This window comes from Anas acuta, chromosome 5 (assembly GCF_963932015.1).
Source record: "Anas acuta chromosome 5, bAnaAcu1.1, whole genome shotgun sequence".
Lineage (NCBI taxonomy): Eukaryota > Metazoa > Chordata > Aves > Anseriformes > Anatidae > Anas > Anas acuta.
Genome location: NC_088983.1, coordinates 12,943,893 through 12,958,047, shown reverse-complemented (window position 1 = coordinate 12,958,047; position 14,155 = coordinate 12,943,893). Strand labels below are relative to the sequence as shown.

Genomic DNA, 14,155 nt, shown 5'->3' with positions numbered 1-14,155 from the left:
TAACCCAAGAGCTTGATCTTATCCCTTTTAAACCACTGTGGTAAAATAAGAGGAGAAAGAGGGAAAAAGCTGCTGCCTAGAGTCTCTTGGGGTGGGAGGGAACTGGATAGGGGAGGCACCCAAAGGAGCCTTTGTCTTCCAGGGGAAGGCAATGCCTTCAGAGCTGGCATGGCACGGGGTCTGGAGCACAGCAGGCTCGCAGTTTTGCTCCTACACCTCACGTCCAGACCCACACACATTTCCAGGGAGGAGCACAGCTCGCGTCAGTGCCAGGAGGGAAGCGAGGAAAATAACCACGATCCTGCACGTCAGGAACATCATCCCAGCCCCTGCAGGAAACCCGCAGGAGCTCAGCTCGGGATTCAATGCCAGTCCTTGCAATTATGCCAGAGCCTCATGTTTTCTGGGCAACGGATGGCCTGATCTATCTGTAGCCTCTGGGGGAACGAATGCAGATAAGAAAGCATATGATGTTGCCCTTTATTGCTGGAGATAGGTATGCAGAGTATGAATCGGGATATTTTGTTGCCCTTCAGGCTCATTTAGCCAGCCACAGCCAGCTCCTGGTTGCCTCCTTTACCACAGCAGCTTCGGAGTGCTGTGCTCGCTGTGTACAGCACGTTCAGTCTCTGTGAGTCCCCGCGATCCTGCCAGCATCTCAGTAGGGTCATTTTAACACTTCTCTGTCTTGCTGCCCATGCTGCTCTGGGCTGCACTGCAGGGCACCTGATGACATTACCTGTAATTAATCATTAGCTGTCTGTCTTGTAGTGTTTGGAGGCCACCAGGTGACACTGAAGCCGAACGGGGGCCCTGGGCTCTGTTTTACTGCCTGCGACCTGTTTTGTGCTGTAGATTCACAGCCCCTCAGCTGCAGTTATTGTGAGCTCAGAAAGCTGAAGATAAAATGACATAAAGAGGTCAAAACTAAGAGGCTCGGGAAGCTTCCTGTAATGCCCTCCCTTCTCACATAAGCCCTCTATACGAAAAGTTTTTCTGACAAGTCACAGCTAGTTGTCAGCCACTGCGGTAAGCAGCTCTAGAACCCTCCCTGGTAGGAGCTTGCTTGCTACGTTTGGGACTTTCTTGTTCCCTCTCAGGGCCAAAGACACACGAGCTCTGCTCTGAGTTCCTCTGATGGCTTTGCACCCTCAGAGCAAACCATCCTTTGGTCCTCCTGCTTCACCAGGCACAGGTCCCCGGGGCTCCTGGGTGAGACAGTTCTGGGCAGCAGGACACCCTAGGGCCAGATGGCTGGCACTCTGTCCCCTTCCCTTGCCACAACCCTAAGGAGACATCTATGCGACAGAAAAGGGCACAGCACCTTCCCCTGGCACTGAGGCTGACTGGCACAGAAGCACTGAGTCTATCCAGATCTCTTATCCTTCAAAATATGGTCATCATGTGCAAAATGTGGTCATCATGTGCGAACAGCCTGCTAGGGATGCTCCCTGGCACATCTCGTTGCAGGCGCCAGCTCGGTCAGGGGACGCTGCCTTTTGTGCTGCTCTCTGTAGGAAGCCTCGAACAACAGAGCCTTGGCAGGAGCCCTTAAGTGCTACTATAAAGCAAGTAAATAATCAATCATTATTACTTTTACGTATCTGTGAGCCTTCTCTAATAGGTCCTGATACTATTATGGTGCTGAGGACATGCTGAAATTAAATAATACCGCATTCAGCTGGCATCTATTCCCTTGGAAACACAGGTAAAAATGCATTTAAGAGCTCTCCAGTGACAATGAATATTCATTAATACGACACAGATGTACGCTTGATTTGAAAATAAGGACACTAATTAAAGAGCTATTAAGGTTAAAGAGCAACAAAGGAAATTCAGCTACTGGAAGGCTTGTTCTGGGATCGGGCTGTGACCCATCCATGCGGGGACGGGCACAGGATGGAGATTTGGGGGATTATTTTACCGAGTTTTGTAGCCTGAGCAAGTGGTGTGGATGAGGAGGGCTCTGCCTGCCCTCCCCAGGCTCTTTAATGTGTCAAATTCCTGCTCAATTCGGAGCACGGTCTCTGCTCCATCGCTGTGCTCTCCTTGCTCCGGTGAGGGACAGGCACCACGTCCCGTCCCGTCCCGTCCTGTCCCATTCCTCTTCTTCCCCACAAGCTCAGCACCTCGGCAGCGCTTCTTCTTCTTTATACGTGTGTCTCAAATCGCAGCGCTGAGCTGGCTGTGTGCCACCACAGCCCCTCTCCCTCACAGCCCACCCCTCAGGGCGCTGAGGAGCGGCAGCGGTCACCAGCAGCCCGCGGGGGCTCCCCTCAGCCCGCAGCGGTGCCGCTCCCCGCCCCACCCCGACCCCTTTCACCCCACAACCACCCCCTTTCCCCTCTCTCCTTTCCCCTCTCCCCACCCCAGGGCCGTTCCCCTCGGCAGGTGCCTGCGGCCGCCTCCGCCCCGGCCCTTCCCTTCCCTCCCCATCCCCGTCCCCGTCCCGCCCCTCAGCGGCGCTCGCCTCAGCGAGGCGGCGGGCGGCGGGCGCCCGGCCCCGCTCCTCATGGCGGCGGCGGGCGGGACGCGGCGGGGCGCCCTGCTGGCCCTGCTGTCCCTGCTGTCCCTCCTGGCCCTGCTGGCCCTCAGGGCCGGGCACGGCGGCGAGGGGCGTGCGGGCTCCCCGCGGCTGCCTCCGGGCTTGCTGGAGGAGCTGCGGCAGCGCCAGCGGGACCTGCGGCGCCTGGCGGCGGCGGCGGAGGGCGGCCAAGCGGAGGGCGCCGGGCTGGGCTGCGGGGACCTGAGGGGGGCGACGGGCGGCGGGGTGCTGGGCTCGGGCTTCACCAAGGTGGTGCAGTGGGCGGCGCTGCCCGGCGGCGGCGGAGCCGTGGCCCTCAAGTCGGTGCACGGCGCCGGGCGGGAGGTGCGGCAGTGCGAGCAGCGCTACGGGGCGCCCGCCGGCTGCCGCCGCCTGGCCGCCTACAAGCTGCTGAAGGAGGTGGCGCTGCTGCAGCGCCTCAGGCACCCCGGCATCGTGCAGGTACGGCGGGGGGACCCTCGCCTCTCGCCGCCCTCGCTTCTCTTCTCTCCTCGCCCCTCACCTCCGTCTCCCTCTCCCCCAGCTGCGCGGTCACTGCCTCGACAGCGGCGGCGATCCCGGGGCCGGGGTCACGGCCGTGCTGGAGCTGGGAGCCCCCCTGGAGATGATCCAGCTGCTGCAGACCCCCTGGGAGGAGAGGTTCAAGGTAAGGGGGCGGCTGGGTGCGTGTGGGAAGCCCGGCTGAGCGGCTGTCATGCTGGCGCTCCGTTTGCTCCGCCGGATTGGCTTGGACATCACCCGGAGCTTTGCCATTCCCTCTCTCCAGAGCAGTGCTAAAAGAGCTTTCCCCCCGCTGTTACGCCGTGTTTCTGGCTTTCCCCCCACGCCGTGCCACTCCACGGAGCCGTTTTCCCAGCCAGACCCCTCGGCAGAGCCCCCATCACTCAGGGGAGCCGTGCTATGTCTGTGGGTTTCGGCACGCTGTCACAGCAGCGAGCTGAGCAGCCCATCTCTGTGTGTGTGTGATGCACTCAGCCCCTCAGGTATCGCTGTGATACCAACACCACTAGATTGCTTTCCTCGCGCTGCGGGTGATAGGATCACTGCAGGTGGTAGGGTCACATCCTGTCACTGAGACCTGCCTTGTCCCCCAGGCTCCGCACAGGGACTCCTAAGCTCCCCGGGAGCACGGCTGAGTTGTGACACGGCGCTTGCTTTGGTGCTGGCTTGTGTTACAGTTTGCCTCCAGGTCTCTGTCGGGGGCTCACTACTACTTGTTAGCTTCCCAGGAGGAAAGAGCATCAGGTAGAAGCGTGGGTACCTTAAAATCAATAAGAAATACTTTGGGCAAAATAAAGAGGCAGTAAGACTCAAAATATAAAACTCCTGCTTGCTTGTGGTCCACAATGTTGGGAAGGAGCCGTCCAAGCCAGAGAGGGAGTGTGGCATTCACACTTGCTGAGCTGCGGGACGTGAAGCTGAGTTTCATAGGATTGCTTCACTGACCGAGTTCAAGTAGCATCAGAGCTCCCAGAGTCGTTTCTCTAGACCTCTGCAGCTCCAACTTTTGCTTACAAACCGTTTTATACTGGCTGCTTCTTAGCTTTCTCAGCACCACGTTTCCTCAAATGCGCCAGTCTCCTGTGGAGCTAGAAACCCTTGGTACTGGATTAGCCGGTGGTGAGGTTTGGTGAGGTGACATTAAGACTTTAATAATCTTTGGAGTGATGAAGATACTAACACCAAATGTAGACTGGCAGTGTCTAGTCCTGTTTCCTAATTAGGGCGTCTGAAAGGACGGGATTTCCCCTCTAACGAGCCACATCAGATACCAGCAATTCTGTGAATGGTTCCAAGCACACAAACCCTTGTGCCTGCAGAGATCGCTATCTGAGGCAGTGAGAGGTGGTGTGGGGCTGCCTGGCACACCTAGCTGATGATACAGTTAATCTGATGCTAGGGCTCCGATACAGAATGAAAAATGCTGAAAAATGCTGCAGCTACTTAGCCAAACTGCTGGTTCAGTATGAATGCGCTTTTCTAGCTCTGGTTTGTCCAACAATTGTTCGCCAAGCTTTATGCTGGATCAGGTATTGTATGAGCTTTCCCTGCTGCCAGAAAGTTGACATAAAGGCAAGACGCTGGCAATAAATGTATTGCATGCTTTGGCTAATTCTTCAGAAGCATGATTGTGTGCCCAAATTCATGCTGCTGAGCAATGCAGCAACGCATGAATCTGGTATTAATGACCATGGAGCCTCAGTCTGTATGGAGCAGCATGGGGGAAGGGAGGGGAACGTACTAATTCTATGCCAGAGTGGGAAAAAAACCTTCTGATTTCAGCTCACAAATCAATACAGCTCCTGAAACATGAAGGCTGCTATTGTTTTCCTCACAGCTTTCTCCTCTAGTTCCTCTAACTGCAAATGGCTCTTTTTGCATATACGTTTTTAAAAAATGCTGCTAAAGTACTTACCACAGTCAAATCCCATGGCAATGTTGATAATAAATTTTGTAGCATACATATAATTACCTTTTAAGTACTATATGCCTTGTTGCCTTTAATTTCATTGAATGCCCTCTCCTTTGTTCTACTTCCAATTTAATAGCTGTTTTTCATCTGTTTTTCCCATGCATATTCATCTTCTCTTTCTCAGATTTGCCTGGGCCTTGTGAAACTGCTGTTTTACTTGGCACATTCCCCCCTGGGTTCAATAGTCCTCTTGGACTTCCAGCCAAGGCAGTTTGTTATGGTGGATGGAAACCTAAAAGTGACAGACATGGATGATGCCAGCACCGAGGAGCTGTCATGCAAGGAGGACAATGACTGCACACTCGACTTCCCTGCGAAAAGCTTCCCTCTCAAGTGCTCTTCAGCCGGGAAGTGCGAAGGAATAAACGAGAAGAAGAATCTTTTCAATGCATATCGGTATGTGCAGTTAGATGGGGGAAAAGCGGGGGGTTTGAGCTCCGTCAGTGCCATGTGGCCTCTGCTGTCTCGCGCTTCTTCCCTGCACGCCTCCCCCTCAGCTCTGCCAAAGGGTAGTTAAGGATCACTTTGAAGCAAGTTTATTTTCCTTATAAGGCAGGAAAATAGTTGTGTTGTTTGGGGAGGATGCAGGCATCTTGCTGCTGCTGCTGCTCCCTTTCCCTGGCGCCCCCTAGGAACTTGCCCCAGAAGTTGCACCTGGGAATGTTTGTTTGCCAAACCAGAAAACCCTGGCATCTGAAATTTGGGGGCTACGTGCAGGTTATCTGCCACAGCACACCAACTTTGACCCAATGCTGTTGGGAACAGGCTTGCTAACGTTTACTTTGCACTCTGGGTCTTTCTGCAAAACTGTGGGCAGCAGCGGCGTGGCACTAACACAGGGAATGGGCAGCGGCTGAGTGCCACAGCACATCCTGACAGCCTCTGGCTCTTCGGATCCTGGCTTTATTTGAGCCTGGGCAAGCGGCTTCGTGCAGTGCTTGGCTGCATGCTGTGCTGTAAGGACCAGGCCTTCAGAGCAACTCACAAGAGATGCCAACAAAGTTTTCAAACATTACTTAGTAACCAGAGCAGACTTACTGGTTGCCTATGGATAATCAAGTCACAGGAAAACATATTCAACTTAATCATGAAGGAAGTTAAGCTGCTGTTTTCTAATCAGTCTGTGGGATTTTGCAGGTATTTTTTCACCTATCTTTTGCCACATTCTGCACCACCAGCTTTGCAGCCCTTTTTGAGTGATATTCTCAACGCAACAGGTACCAGCTAACATTCATAAACTAAGGCTTCTCGATGAGAAGACTCCCAGTGGCATTTCATGGAGTTACTTGTCCCTGTCATCTTTTTCTTTAAATGCAGGTGATTTACGATATGGAATAAATGAAACCGTGACAGCTTTTGAGAAGGTTTTACATCTGTACAAGTCTGGGCTCTATCTACAGAAAAGACCTCTTCTTTTAAAAGGTACATGAATTTGGATGCTGTCCCTAACATAATTACTGAGGGAGCAAAGAACTTGGTAGTTGGTCCGATTCTGTTCTCTCATACGTTCAGGCACCGTATAGTCACTGGGAGTAGAATTAAGGACCAAAAGCATCTTTTTATTTTTTCCCCCCTCATTTGAGCAGTCTTTTGTCATTTCTTCATGGGAGCTATGCATGATTGCATTGTTTTGCAAAGCAAATGCAGTGCAGACAATCTGGCATACATATGAACATGTGTTTGCACTACTTCTAAATACCCTTCATAATGTGCATCAGCCTGTGCTGTAAGCAAATATATTTGGGATAGTTTCAGCAACGAGAACAGAGCAGTAAGCTGAGTCTCTCATGTCCATCTGCAGGGCCACCTTCTCGTACAGACTGTAGGTCAGTTTCCCAGGCTGCCAGCAAACTTCCCACTTCACTCAGTGGCTTCTGCCCGATGAACACTGTTGGTTGTGGGAGCACAGAGTGGGGAGGTCACAGCACTGGGATCAGTGGCAGGGGAGCTTGGTGCCCCCTAAGTTTATTTTTTTCTGAAGACCCATCCTAGCTGGTTTGTGGATGTGTAAATGAACTTTTATCAGGTGCATTCCTCTGAAAAAGACCCGTTTGGTGGCAGAGATGGGGCTAATCATTATTCCAACTGGGAGGCTTCAAAGGTCCAGTGGTTACTGCAGCTTACACGTTCCCGAGTGTTCACTTGAGGTGATGGAGAAGTGATGGTGGCTTGAGGATGGAAGTCTCTTAATGCATGGAAGAACTGGAATTTGCAGATATAAACAAAGATACCCAGTCATTTACACTGAAGGACCAGCAGCTTTAACAGGGAACACCAGAATTTTCCAGTGGTGCCTACTCATTAGCTTAGCAAGTGCCCCAGTAGCCATGTGGCAAAGTGACTGCCGTCCTAGAGGTGTGGGGAAGGACTCTTAATCCACAACAGCCATAACATTGCCTGCTCAGGCTTGTCGACTCTTTTGTATCCTGCTGGAACAGCATCTAGCCTCCCTTTCACCCCTGGGGGTTCCCAAATCTCCCCCTGTGGCTGGCAGCACGGTGATGAACTGCTGCTGTTGTAGGGGCTGAGGTACAGGAGAGGTCACTGATGGTGGCTTCCCTGGGGCCATGCTAGGAAGGCCGGTCTGCACAGCAGCCTCCCCTCTGCCCAGCCCCTGTTGTCGACCCCATCCCTTCACCCTGCTCTCTGTATGGGCTCCTCTGTTGTATTTCTGGGGGAACTGCTGTCCTGTGCCCGATGGCAGGATGATCACAGAACTGGGCTCCTTTCAGCTTTGCAGCTCTGCCCATTTCAGCAGGTCGGTTCAATCTGTCACCATCGCTTCTCCTTTAAGAGTTCCACCAAAGTGCAGGATGCCAAGTTCACTCTGTAGCTGGTCTCTGAAAGTGCACCTGGAGTTCCCTACATGCCATCTTTCTGTTCCCAGAGTACATCGCCCTAAAGGGCTTCCGGACGGTGGAAGCAGAAGACTACAAGTGCTGGCCCTCCTACAGCCACCTGGGCTGCCTGCTGTCCGTTCACAGCCCTGAGGAAGCCGCTGCAATTTGTAATTCCCAGTCACAGTGTCAAAGCTTCATCCTCACCCAGCAGAGGACGTGGACAGGTGAGCTCGGACAGAGGTCTGGGGACAGGGGCTTGAAGTTACCTTGCCACGTGGTGCCCCAGCACCCTTGGCTGTGTGTAGAGATAACACCTTCACTGTGCTGTGTGTCTGCAAATGAAAAAAGAGGGATTATATTCTCCTTCTTCAGACTCTTCCCTCTGCAGGTTTTGCACAGGACAGCTATGTGCTGTTAGACAGTTACTTACTGCACACAGAGATGGCTTCACTTTGGTGTTAGGCTGAACAGCTCCTGCGGTACATGTAGTTTGCAAAGAGCTGCCGGGCTGTTTGAGATGAAAGAAGCTGTGTAGAAGTGGGTGGTTGCTATTGTTATAATTAAAGGAATCATGGCTTACAAGTTGTTATCCCCTTTATCAAAACTAAATCCCCAAACCAATAGATTTCCAAAATGTCCCTGTAATTTGCTCTGATTATAGCCTTTTATAGCGACCATGTTTTTAGAATTATTATAAATTGCCTCATTTAGCTGACACTTCAATCGTGGGCTAAATTGTTACTCATAAAGTATGACACTCAATGAGTGTGTTTCCAGTGGTGGTGCAGAAGAATGATGTCTTGTTGGCTCACAAGGCATTTATTTTAAAACAACAATGCCAAAAAATGCTGCTCTTCCATGGCATCATGTGCGATTGGCACAGGGCTAGCAGCTGACACCAGAGCACTGCCCTGGTACGAGGTAAATCTGGGGCCAGCACCAGGCTTCTGATGGGCTGTGTGAGTGCTGCCCAACATGCCTGGCTGCCCAGTGGGGTGGACATTTTCAGCTGTGCTTGGGGACACGGAAGGAGCTTCAGGTCCTGCTGATGGTGTGACACGAACGGCACAGGGTGGGAGACCCTGTCTGCAGTGCTTGGTCCCTGCCATCCAGCACTGTGCCTGCAGCTTGGGGATTTTTTTTTCTTCCTTGTGTTCTTACAGCAAACCTCCCTACCCAACGATGACAAAAGTGTCAGGCCTCCAAAATGCTGAGCATCTAATTTTTCTGCTGGGATTCGTGAGAACTGGGGGAGCATGCTAGTCCTTCATGCAGCTCCATAAAGCAACGCAGGACTTCGAAGCTTCTTGGGCTTGATGTTGCATTTCTTGTGCACACTTGTTGAGCTCAATGAGCACCTGGGAGTGCAAAACACACCTATGGCAGGGCCGAATGACCGTCTGTTGAGAAAGGGTTATGTTGCTGTGTGTTTTGGAGTAAATAGCATGGGTCAAAGTGAATTTACCTCCTTTGTTAAACTTGTGTTTGTATTTCCTTTCCAGGGCGCCCACTCGCCTCGTTTCAGAGTAGCCCGACCGATTTAATACAGGATGCTAATGCCGTAGTCTATATTAAACGATCAGCTTCCTCAGGGAAAAGACTGTAAAGACAATGAGATCGCATAAAACGATCCTGGGAGGAACAAACCATTGGGGAGAATTTAATCTACTGAAAAGAATGACACATTTTATTTTGCTTTGGGATGTGATCTCCCTGCCAGCTCCGATTGAGTCAAATGCTGCTGTCTCCTTGATCAAAGCTCCAATTCCTCATTGCAGAATGCTCCCTTCCCCACAGCCCTGCTAGCTTGTTTAGCTGTTCCCACACTGCTGTTCCGCATAAATGCTCTCAGTTTTAGTCAAATGTCGCCAGACTCGGCAATACCTAGCCTTGCTGCTTCAGTAACCAGCTTGGCAGCCAAGAAATAAAAATAACTGCAAGGGACCCGGCTGGAGTAAGCCAAGTTAGTTCAGCAGGCTCCAAAAAACCTACGAATAACATACCCTGGAGAATGCAGCGGCTCCTTCCACAGCTGCCAACGAGGATTTCACACCACTGCACATGTAAGGGGCCAGGCTTCAGCCACAGGGCTGAGGTTGCAGGGTTGGGATCTGTAACCAGAGGTTGATGCTGGGGGTGGTCTTCCAGGGAGGGTCTTGATTCAGTTCCTTCAGGGGCAGAGGAGGGAGGCGGCGGGGAGGTCAGCTCTGGAATCCAACGCCAGGAGGCTTGGATGCAGGACTTGTGATTTGTGTGATTTGTGATGCCAGCTCCCATGTATCAACCTTGAAGGTTTTCTCTGTTACTTTCCATGAAAGAGCAAGACATTCAAATTATTTATGTATAAAGTGTTACTCTGTATGGCAAAGAATTACTATGTTTATTCTAAGCAAGCTGTGAATAGTTTTTTTTTTTCATTGCCTGTGTTTCAATGCAACCAACAGCAAAATGCAAGTGTTCCTCACCTTCAGCCCGCCCAGCATCGTTGCCCACTCCTGAGGACGACACCTGAGTGTGATCAGCAGTGTGTGAATGTGCCCGAGCCCCTGGGATGCTGACTTTTTCTCCTAGCCCCCTGGAAAGAGCTGCTCTCAGGACACCGATTGGTGCCTGAGCTCCTGCCTGGCATCCTGCTGTGCTTTTCATGAGCTGCTCCTGGGATTCCTAATGCAGGTGCTCACCTTTAAGCTCATTAGTACTCTATTAACCCGCAGCAATGCCATTGCATGGGGGCTTTCTCATGCAAGTGCAACCCCTGCTGCTTAACACTGAGGCTCGGGGACTCTGATAGGATATCAATTAATGAGAATTGCCATTAGCACAACAAGAAGGCTCTTCGAGCTGTGATTGCCACATTGCTGCAGGCTTTGTGAAGGCAGGGCTTTGAAAATGGATGGGCACAGCCAGTTCTCTCCATTACAGTGGGTCCTGTGGAAAGGTCCTGCCAGGGGTTCTCTATTGTTTCACGTTGGCCTGGCCAAGCAGGGCTTCAGGCATCTGCTCTGGGGTTGCTTTGCGTTAGCAAGAGGTAATGAGAGTTTATTCCGTACCTCAACCTCAGGAGATACGAATCAGATGTACGTTCCCCAAAGCGAGGGCAAGTGCCAGCCCAGAGCCATTTCAGCGAGGAAGAAACAGGATGGGAGCGTTCAGAGGTTGTAGTGCTTCCAGGCTGTGTTAGGAAGGTCCTCCTGGCTTCAAAATCTCTCCTGGCAAAAAGCACAGGTTCTGGGAATGCCACAAATTCCAGTCATGCAACGCTCCTTTCATGTAGCAGCTTTTTCCATGGAGTTTTGATTGTACGAATCTCTGCAAATCAGAGTCAGGTCCGGCCCGCCAGCAGATGGTGCAGGGCATGGCAGGGTGCTTTGTGTGAATCGCAGGGTCCAGCACCAGCCCCGCAGTTCTCAGAGCCTGAGGGCAGGCACAATGCCATCCTGTCCTCCAAGTTTTGAGCACAGGGTGCTTAATAATAAAAAACTGTTAACGAAAAGGGAAGCTGGCTTAGAAGATGCTGCAGATCTGCTGTTAGAGGGCTGTGTGCATTTGGTGTGGGGGCATTTGGCTAGGCCTGGGGGGCCATCCTGCTGAGGCTGGATGGGGCTGGTGAGAACTGGGTGAGGCACGGGCAGGGAAGCTGTGTTAGCACCCGCTGCATCCACAGCTCCAGCCTGATGCACAATCGAGGAAGCCCAGCCAGTGTGGAAGTGTCTCCCAGCCTGACTTTCCCCAGCTTCTTGCTGCTACCATCTGCTCAGAAACCTTTCCAGCGGCTGTGCCACTCTCAGTGCATGTAAAATCCGTCCTCCTTTAGCCCACTGCAGGCAGCCTGTGGCCCTGGAGCTCCGGGCAGCTCATGAACATCTTTTGTGCCAGCTCTGTGCAGGGCACCGAGGCTGCTGGCAGCCCTGAGGTGTGCACATGCGGCTGCTTTGTAGTGAGCTATCTCTGTGCCTCATCTCACCCAGCCAGTCTTTATTCATTCTAGCCTTTTATTAAATTATAACTGCCTTGAGCAGCTCCAGGCTTCCCGTTCCAGTGAAAATTTCAGTGAACGCCTGAAAACTCCTTCGGTAACTACGGTACGTGCAAAAATCCGACACAAACATTTGCTGCCCTTAAAGCTTCCAGTTGCTGGAGTCAATTTGTCTCTGCTATCGCTGATCAGTATTTCAGCCACCATCGTGGGATGTGTAACAGAGGAAAGTGCTTGGAAGGAAACAGCAGGGGATCCACTGCAATGGAAACCATGTGTGGTGGAGGAATAATATTTACCTAAATGTGTCTATCACATCTTCTCAAAAGATACTGCTATTAGGAGAAAATGGACATGAAAATGTTGCCTCCGTAGATGAAAGTTAGGAATATATATTTTTTTAAAAAAGCACATACTTTAATACTCCTAATTAATTCCATACTGCAATAACGGAGATAAAGCCACATCCATAAAGGATAATACCATGTACTCCAAAGATGTAAACCACAGTTTAATAAATAGCAACAGCTGCCGCATGACTCATACCAAGTGTGTTTGCACACACGTTCACATGGCAGCTGCCTCCATGGTAGAGTGGAGAGGGGAGAAAGTGGGGCAGAGACAAATAAGAAAGAGCAACTCCTGGTGCCTCAGCCAGGCTGTGGGTAACAACCAAGGCAATACCTGGCGCACGTGACACGTTGTGCAAGCTTCAGTGGAGTCCTAAGCAGTACTCCACCAGCTGAGGATGGTGGCCTTGCCATCACCGATCATGGGCGATAGCTGCAGGGGATGAGTGCCAAGTGACTCTGCTTGGAGTCCAGCTCCTGGCTCTGCGTGAGGGCTTCACGCTCATGCTCTGGGGCTGTTTGGCCTTCAGCACCCCTGGCTGGCCAACATGGAGCAAAAGTGTTGGCTCACCTACTCCTTCCCCCTGGCAGACATCCCCTGCATTCCTTTCATGCATGTCCCTCACAGCCGAGCTGTGTGTGGCAGTGTGGCCGCGGAGCCCTTATTTCATCTGCTCTCAGGGAGGAAATATTGTGGCAGGACACCACATCTGAAAGGTGCAGCCACGAGATCAGCCTGCTTCTCATTTGTAGCCTGCCTTCCCACTGACCGCTGATGGCTTCTAGATTAGAAAGCATTAAACAATGCAGCAATAACCCAAAGTACACAACCGGGGTCAAACCTACGCGTTAAAAGCATGGTGCTTAGCTACACTGTGTTACTGACACCGTACATCACACCTTCCCAATCCAAGCCCACACTAGGCTGAAGAAAAGACAAGTCCCTACGTTATGTTACGTTTACAAACATTTGGCCTCAAGCCTCATCAAAATCAAGGGAATTTTCTCTTGGACTTGTTGGATGAAATCCATTGCCCTGCTCACAGCACTGGAAACGTAAGATCCATCCTCAAAATGAAGTAAAGCATCAGCCACTCCCAAAGCTACAAAATAAACAACCGAATTTCCACACTCTTGTATCTGTAAGCTACATTTCCCACATAAAGTCTTTAGCAAGCAAATTGGTTTTCTCTGCTGGGAAAAACCCTGCTGCAAATTCCCTCAGTGCTTCCGACGACAGATCAGAGGGCTCAGGCTTAGATTAAAAGCTTGATAATGAAACCTGGGGACATGAGTTAGTCATCGCATTGGGTAGCCAGAGAGGCGTTTTATGAATGTCTTGGGGACACTTGGGTGCAAAGGAAATTTTCGAAGAGCTCAGCTGGAAAATGCCAAGAAACACTTCAGATAGCCGGCTGCTCTGTTCCGCTCGGCGTGGTTCCTCGCCCGTTTGGAGAGGGAGCAATGAGCTCCCACTCTTAATTAATCTTGCTCCTGTCTGTTTCTTCTGATTCTTTACATACACGAGAAACAATTCACCTTCCCTTCCAGTGAATCTAATGCCATGGTTTGCAGTTTCACGGGTTGGGTATTTCACTCATCTAGCAACACTATTTTTACGTGCCGATGATCATTGGCACTACCTCCGAAACAAAGCATTTGCACCAGACCCAATTCCCTCCTACAGCAAACCCCCAAGTTTTCCTGGCACTGCTAAAGACTAGTTCAAGATGCACTCTGGAAATAAAGCACGGCCTAATCGCAGTTGGCGTTTGTTCACTTGCTGTATGGCAGCAGCGATAAAAGCCTCCTCTGAGACCCTTGTAAACAACAAAGGGCTCTTTGCTCCACCCAGGCAATTTTACAGAGAAGCTGCTTCCAGCACAGAACGACTGACTCGCCAGTGCTTTTCAAATAAAAACAAGGAAAAAAAAAAAAAAAAGAGTAGTGTTTAAGAACTACATGTCATCG

At 51.2% G+C, this 14,155-nt stretch overlaps 1 protein-coding gene across 1 annotated transcript; it reads left to right on the top strand.

Annotated features, from left to right (window-relative positions):
* Positions 1–1,939: 1,939 nt before the first annotated feature.
* On the top strand, positions 1,940–10,247 carry LOC137856904 (extracellular tyrosine-protein kinase PKDCC-like). The gene is made up of 7 exons (XM_068682787.1): positions 1,940–2,986; positions 3,069–3,191; positions 5,143–5,414; positions 6,156–6,235; positions 6,336–6,440; positions 7,906–8,082; positions 9,361–10,247. The coding sequence occupies exons 1-7, from the start codon at positions 1,955–1,957 to the stop codon at positions 9,462–9,464; spliced, it is 1,893 nt and encodes a 630-aa protein (XP_068538888.1). The 5' UTR covers positions 1,940–1,954; the 3' UTR covers positions 9,465–10,247.
* The last annotated feature ends 3,908 nt before the right edge of the window (positions 10,248–14,155 follow it).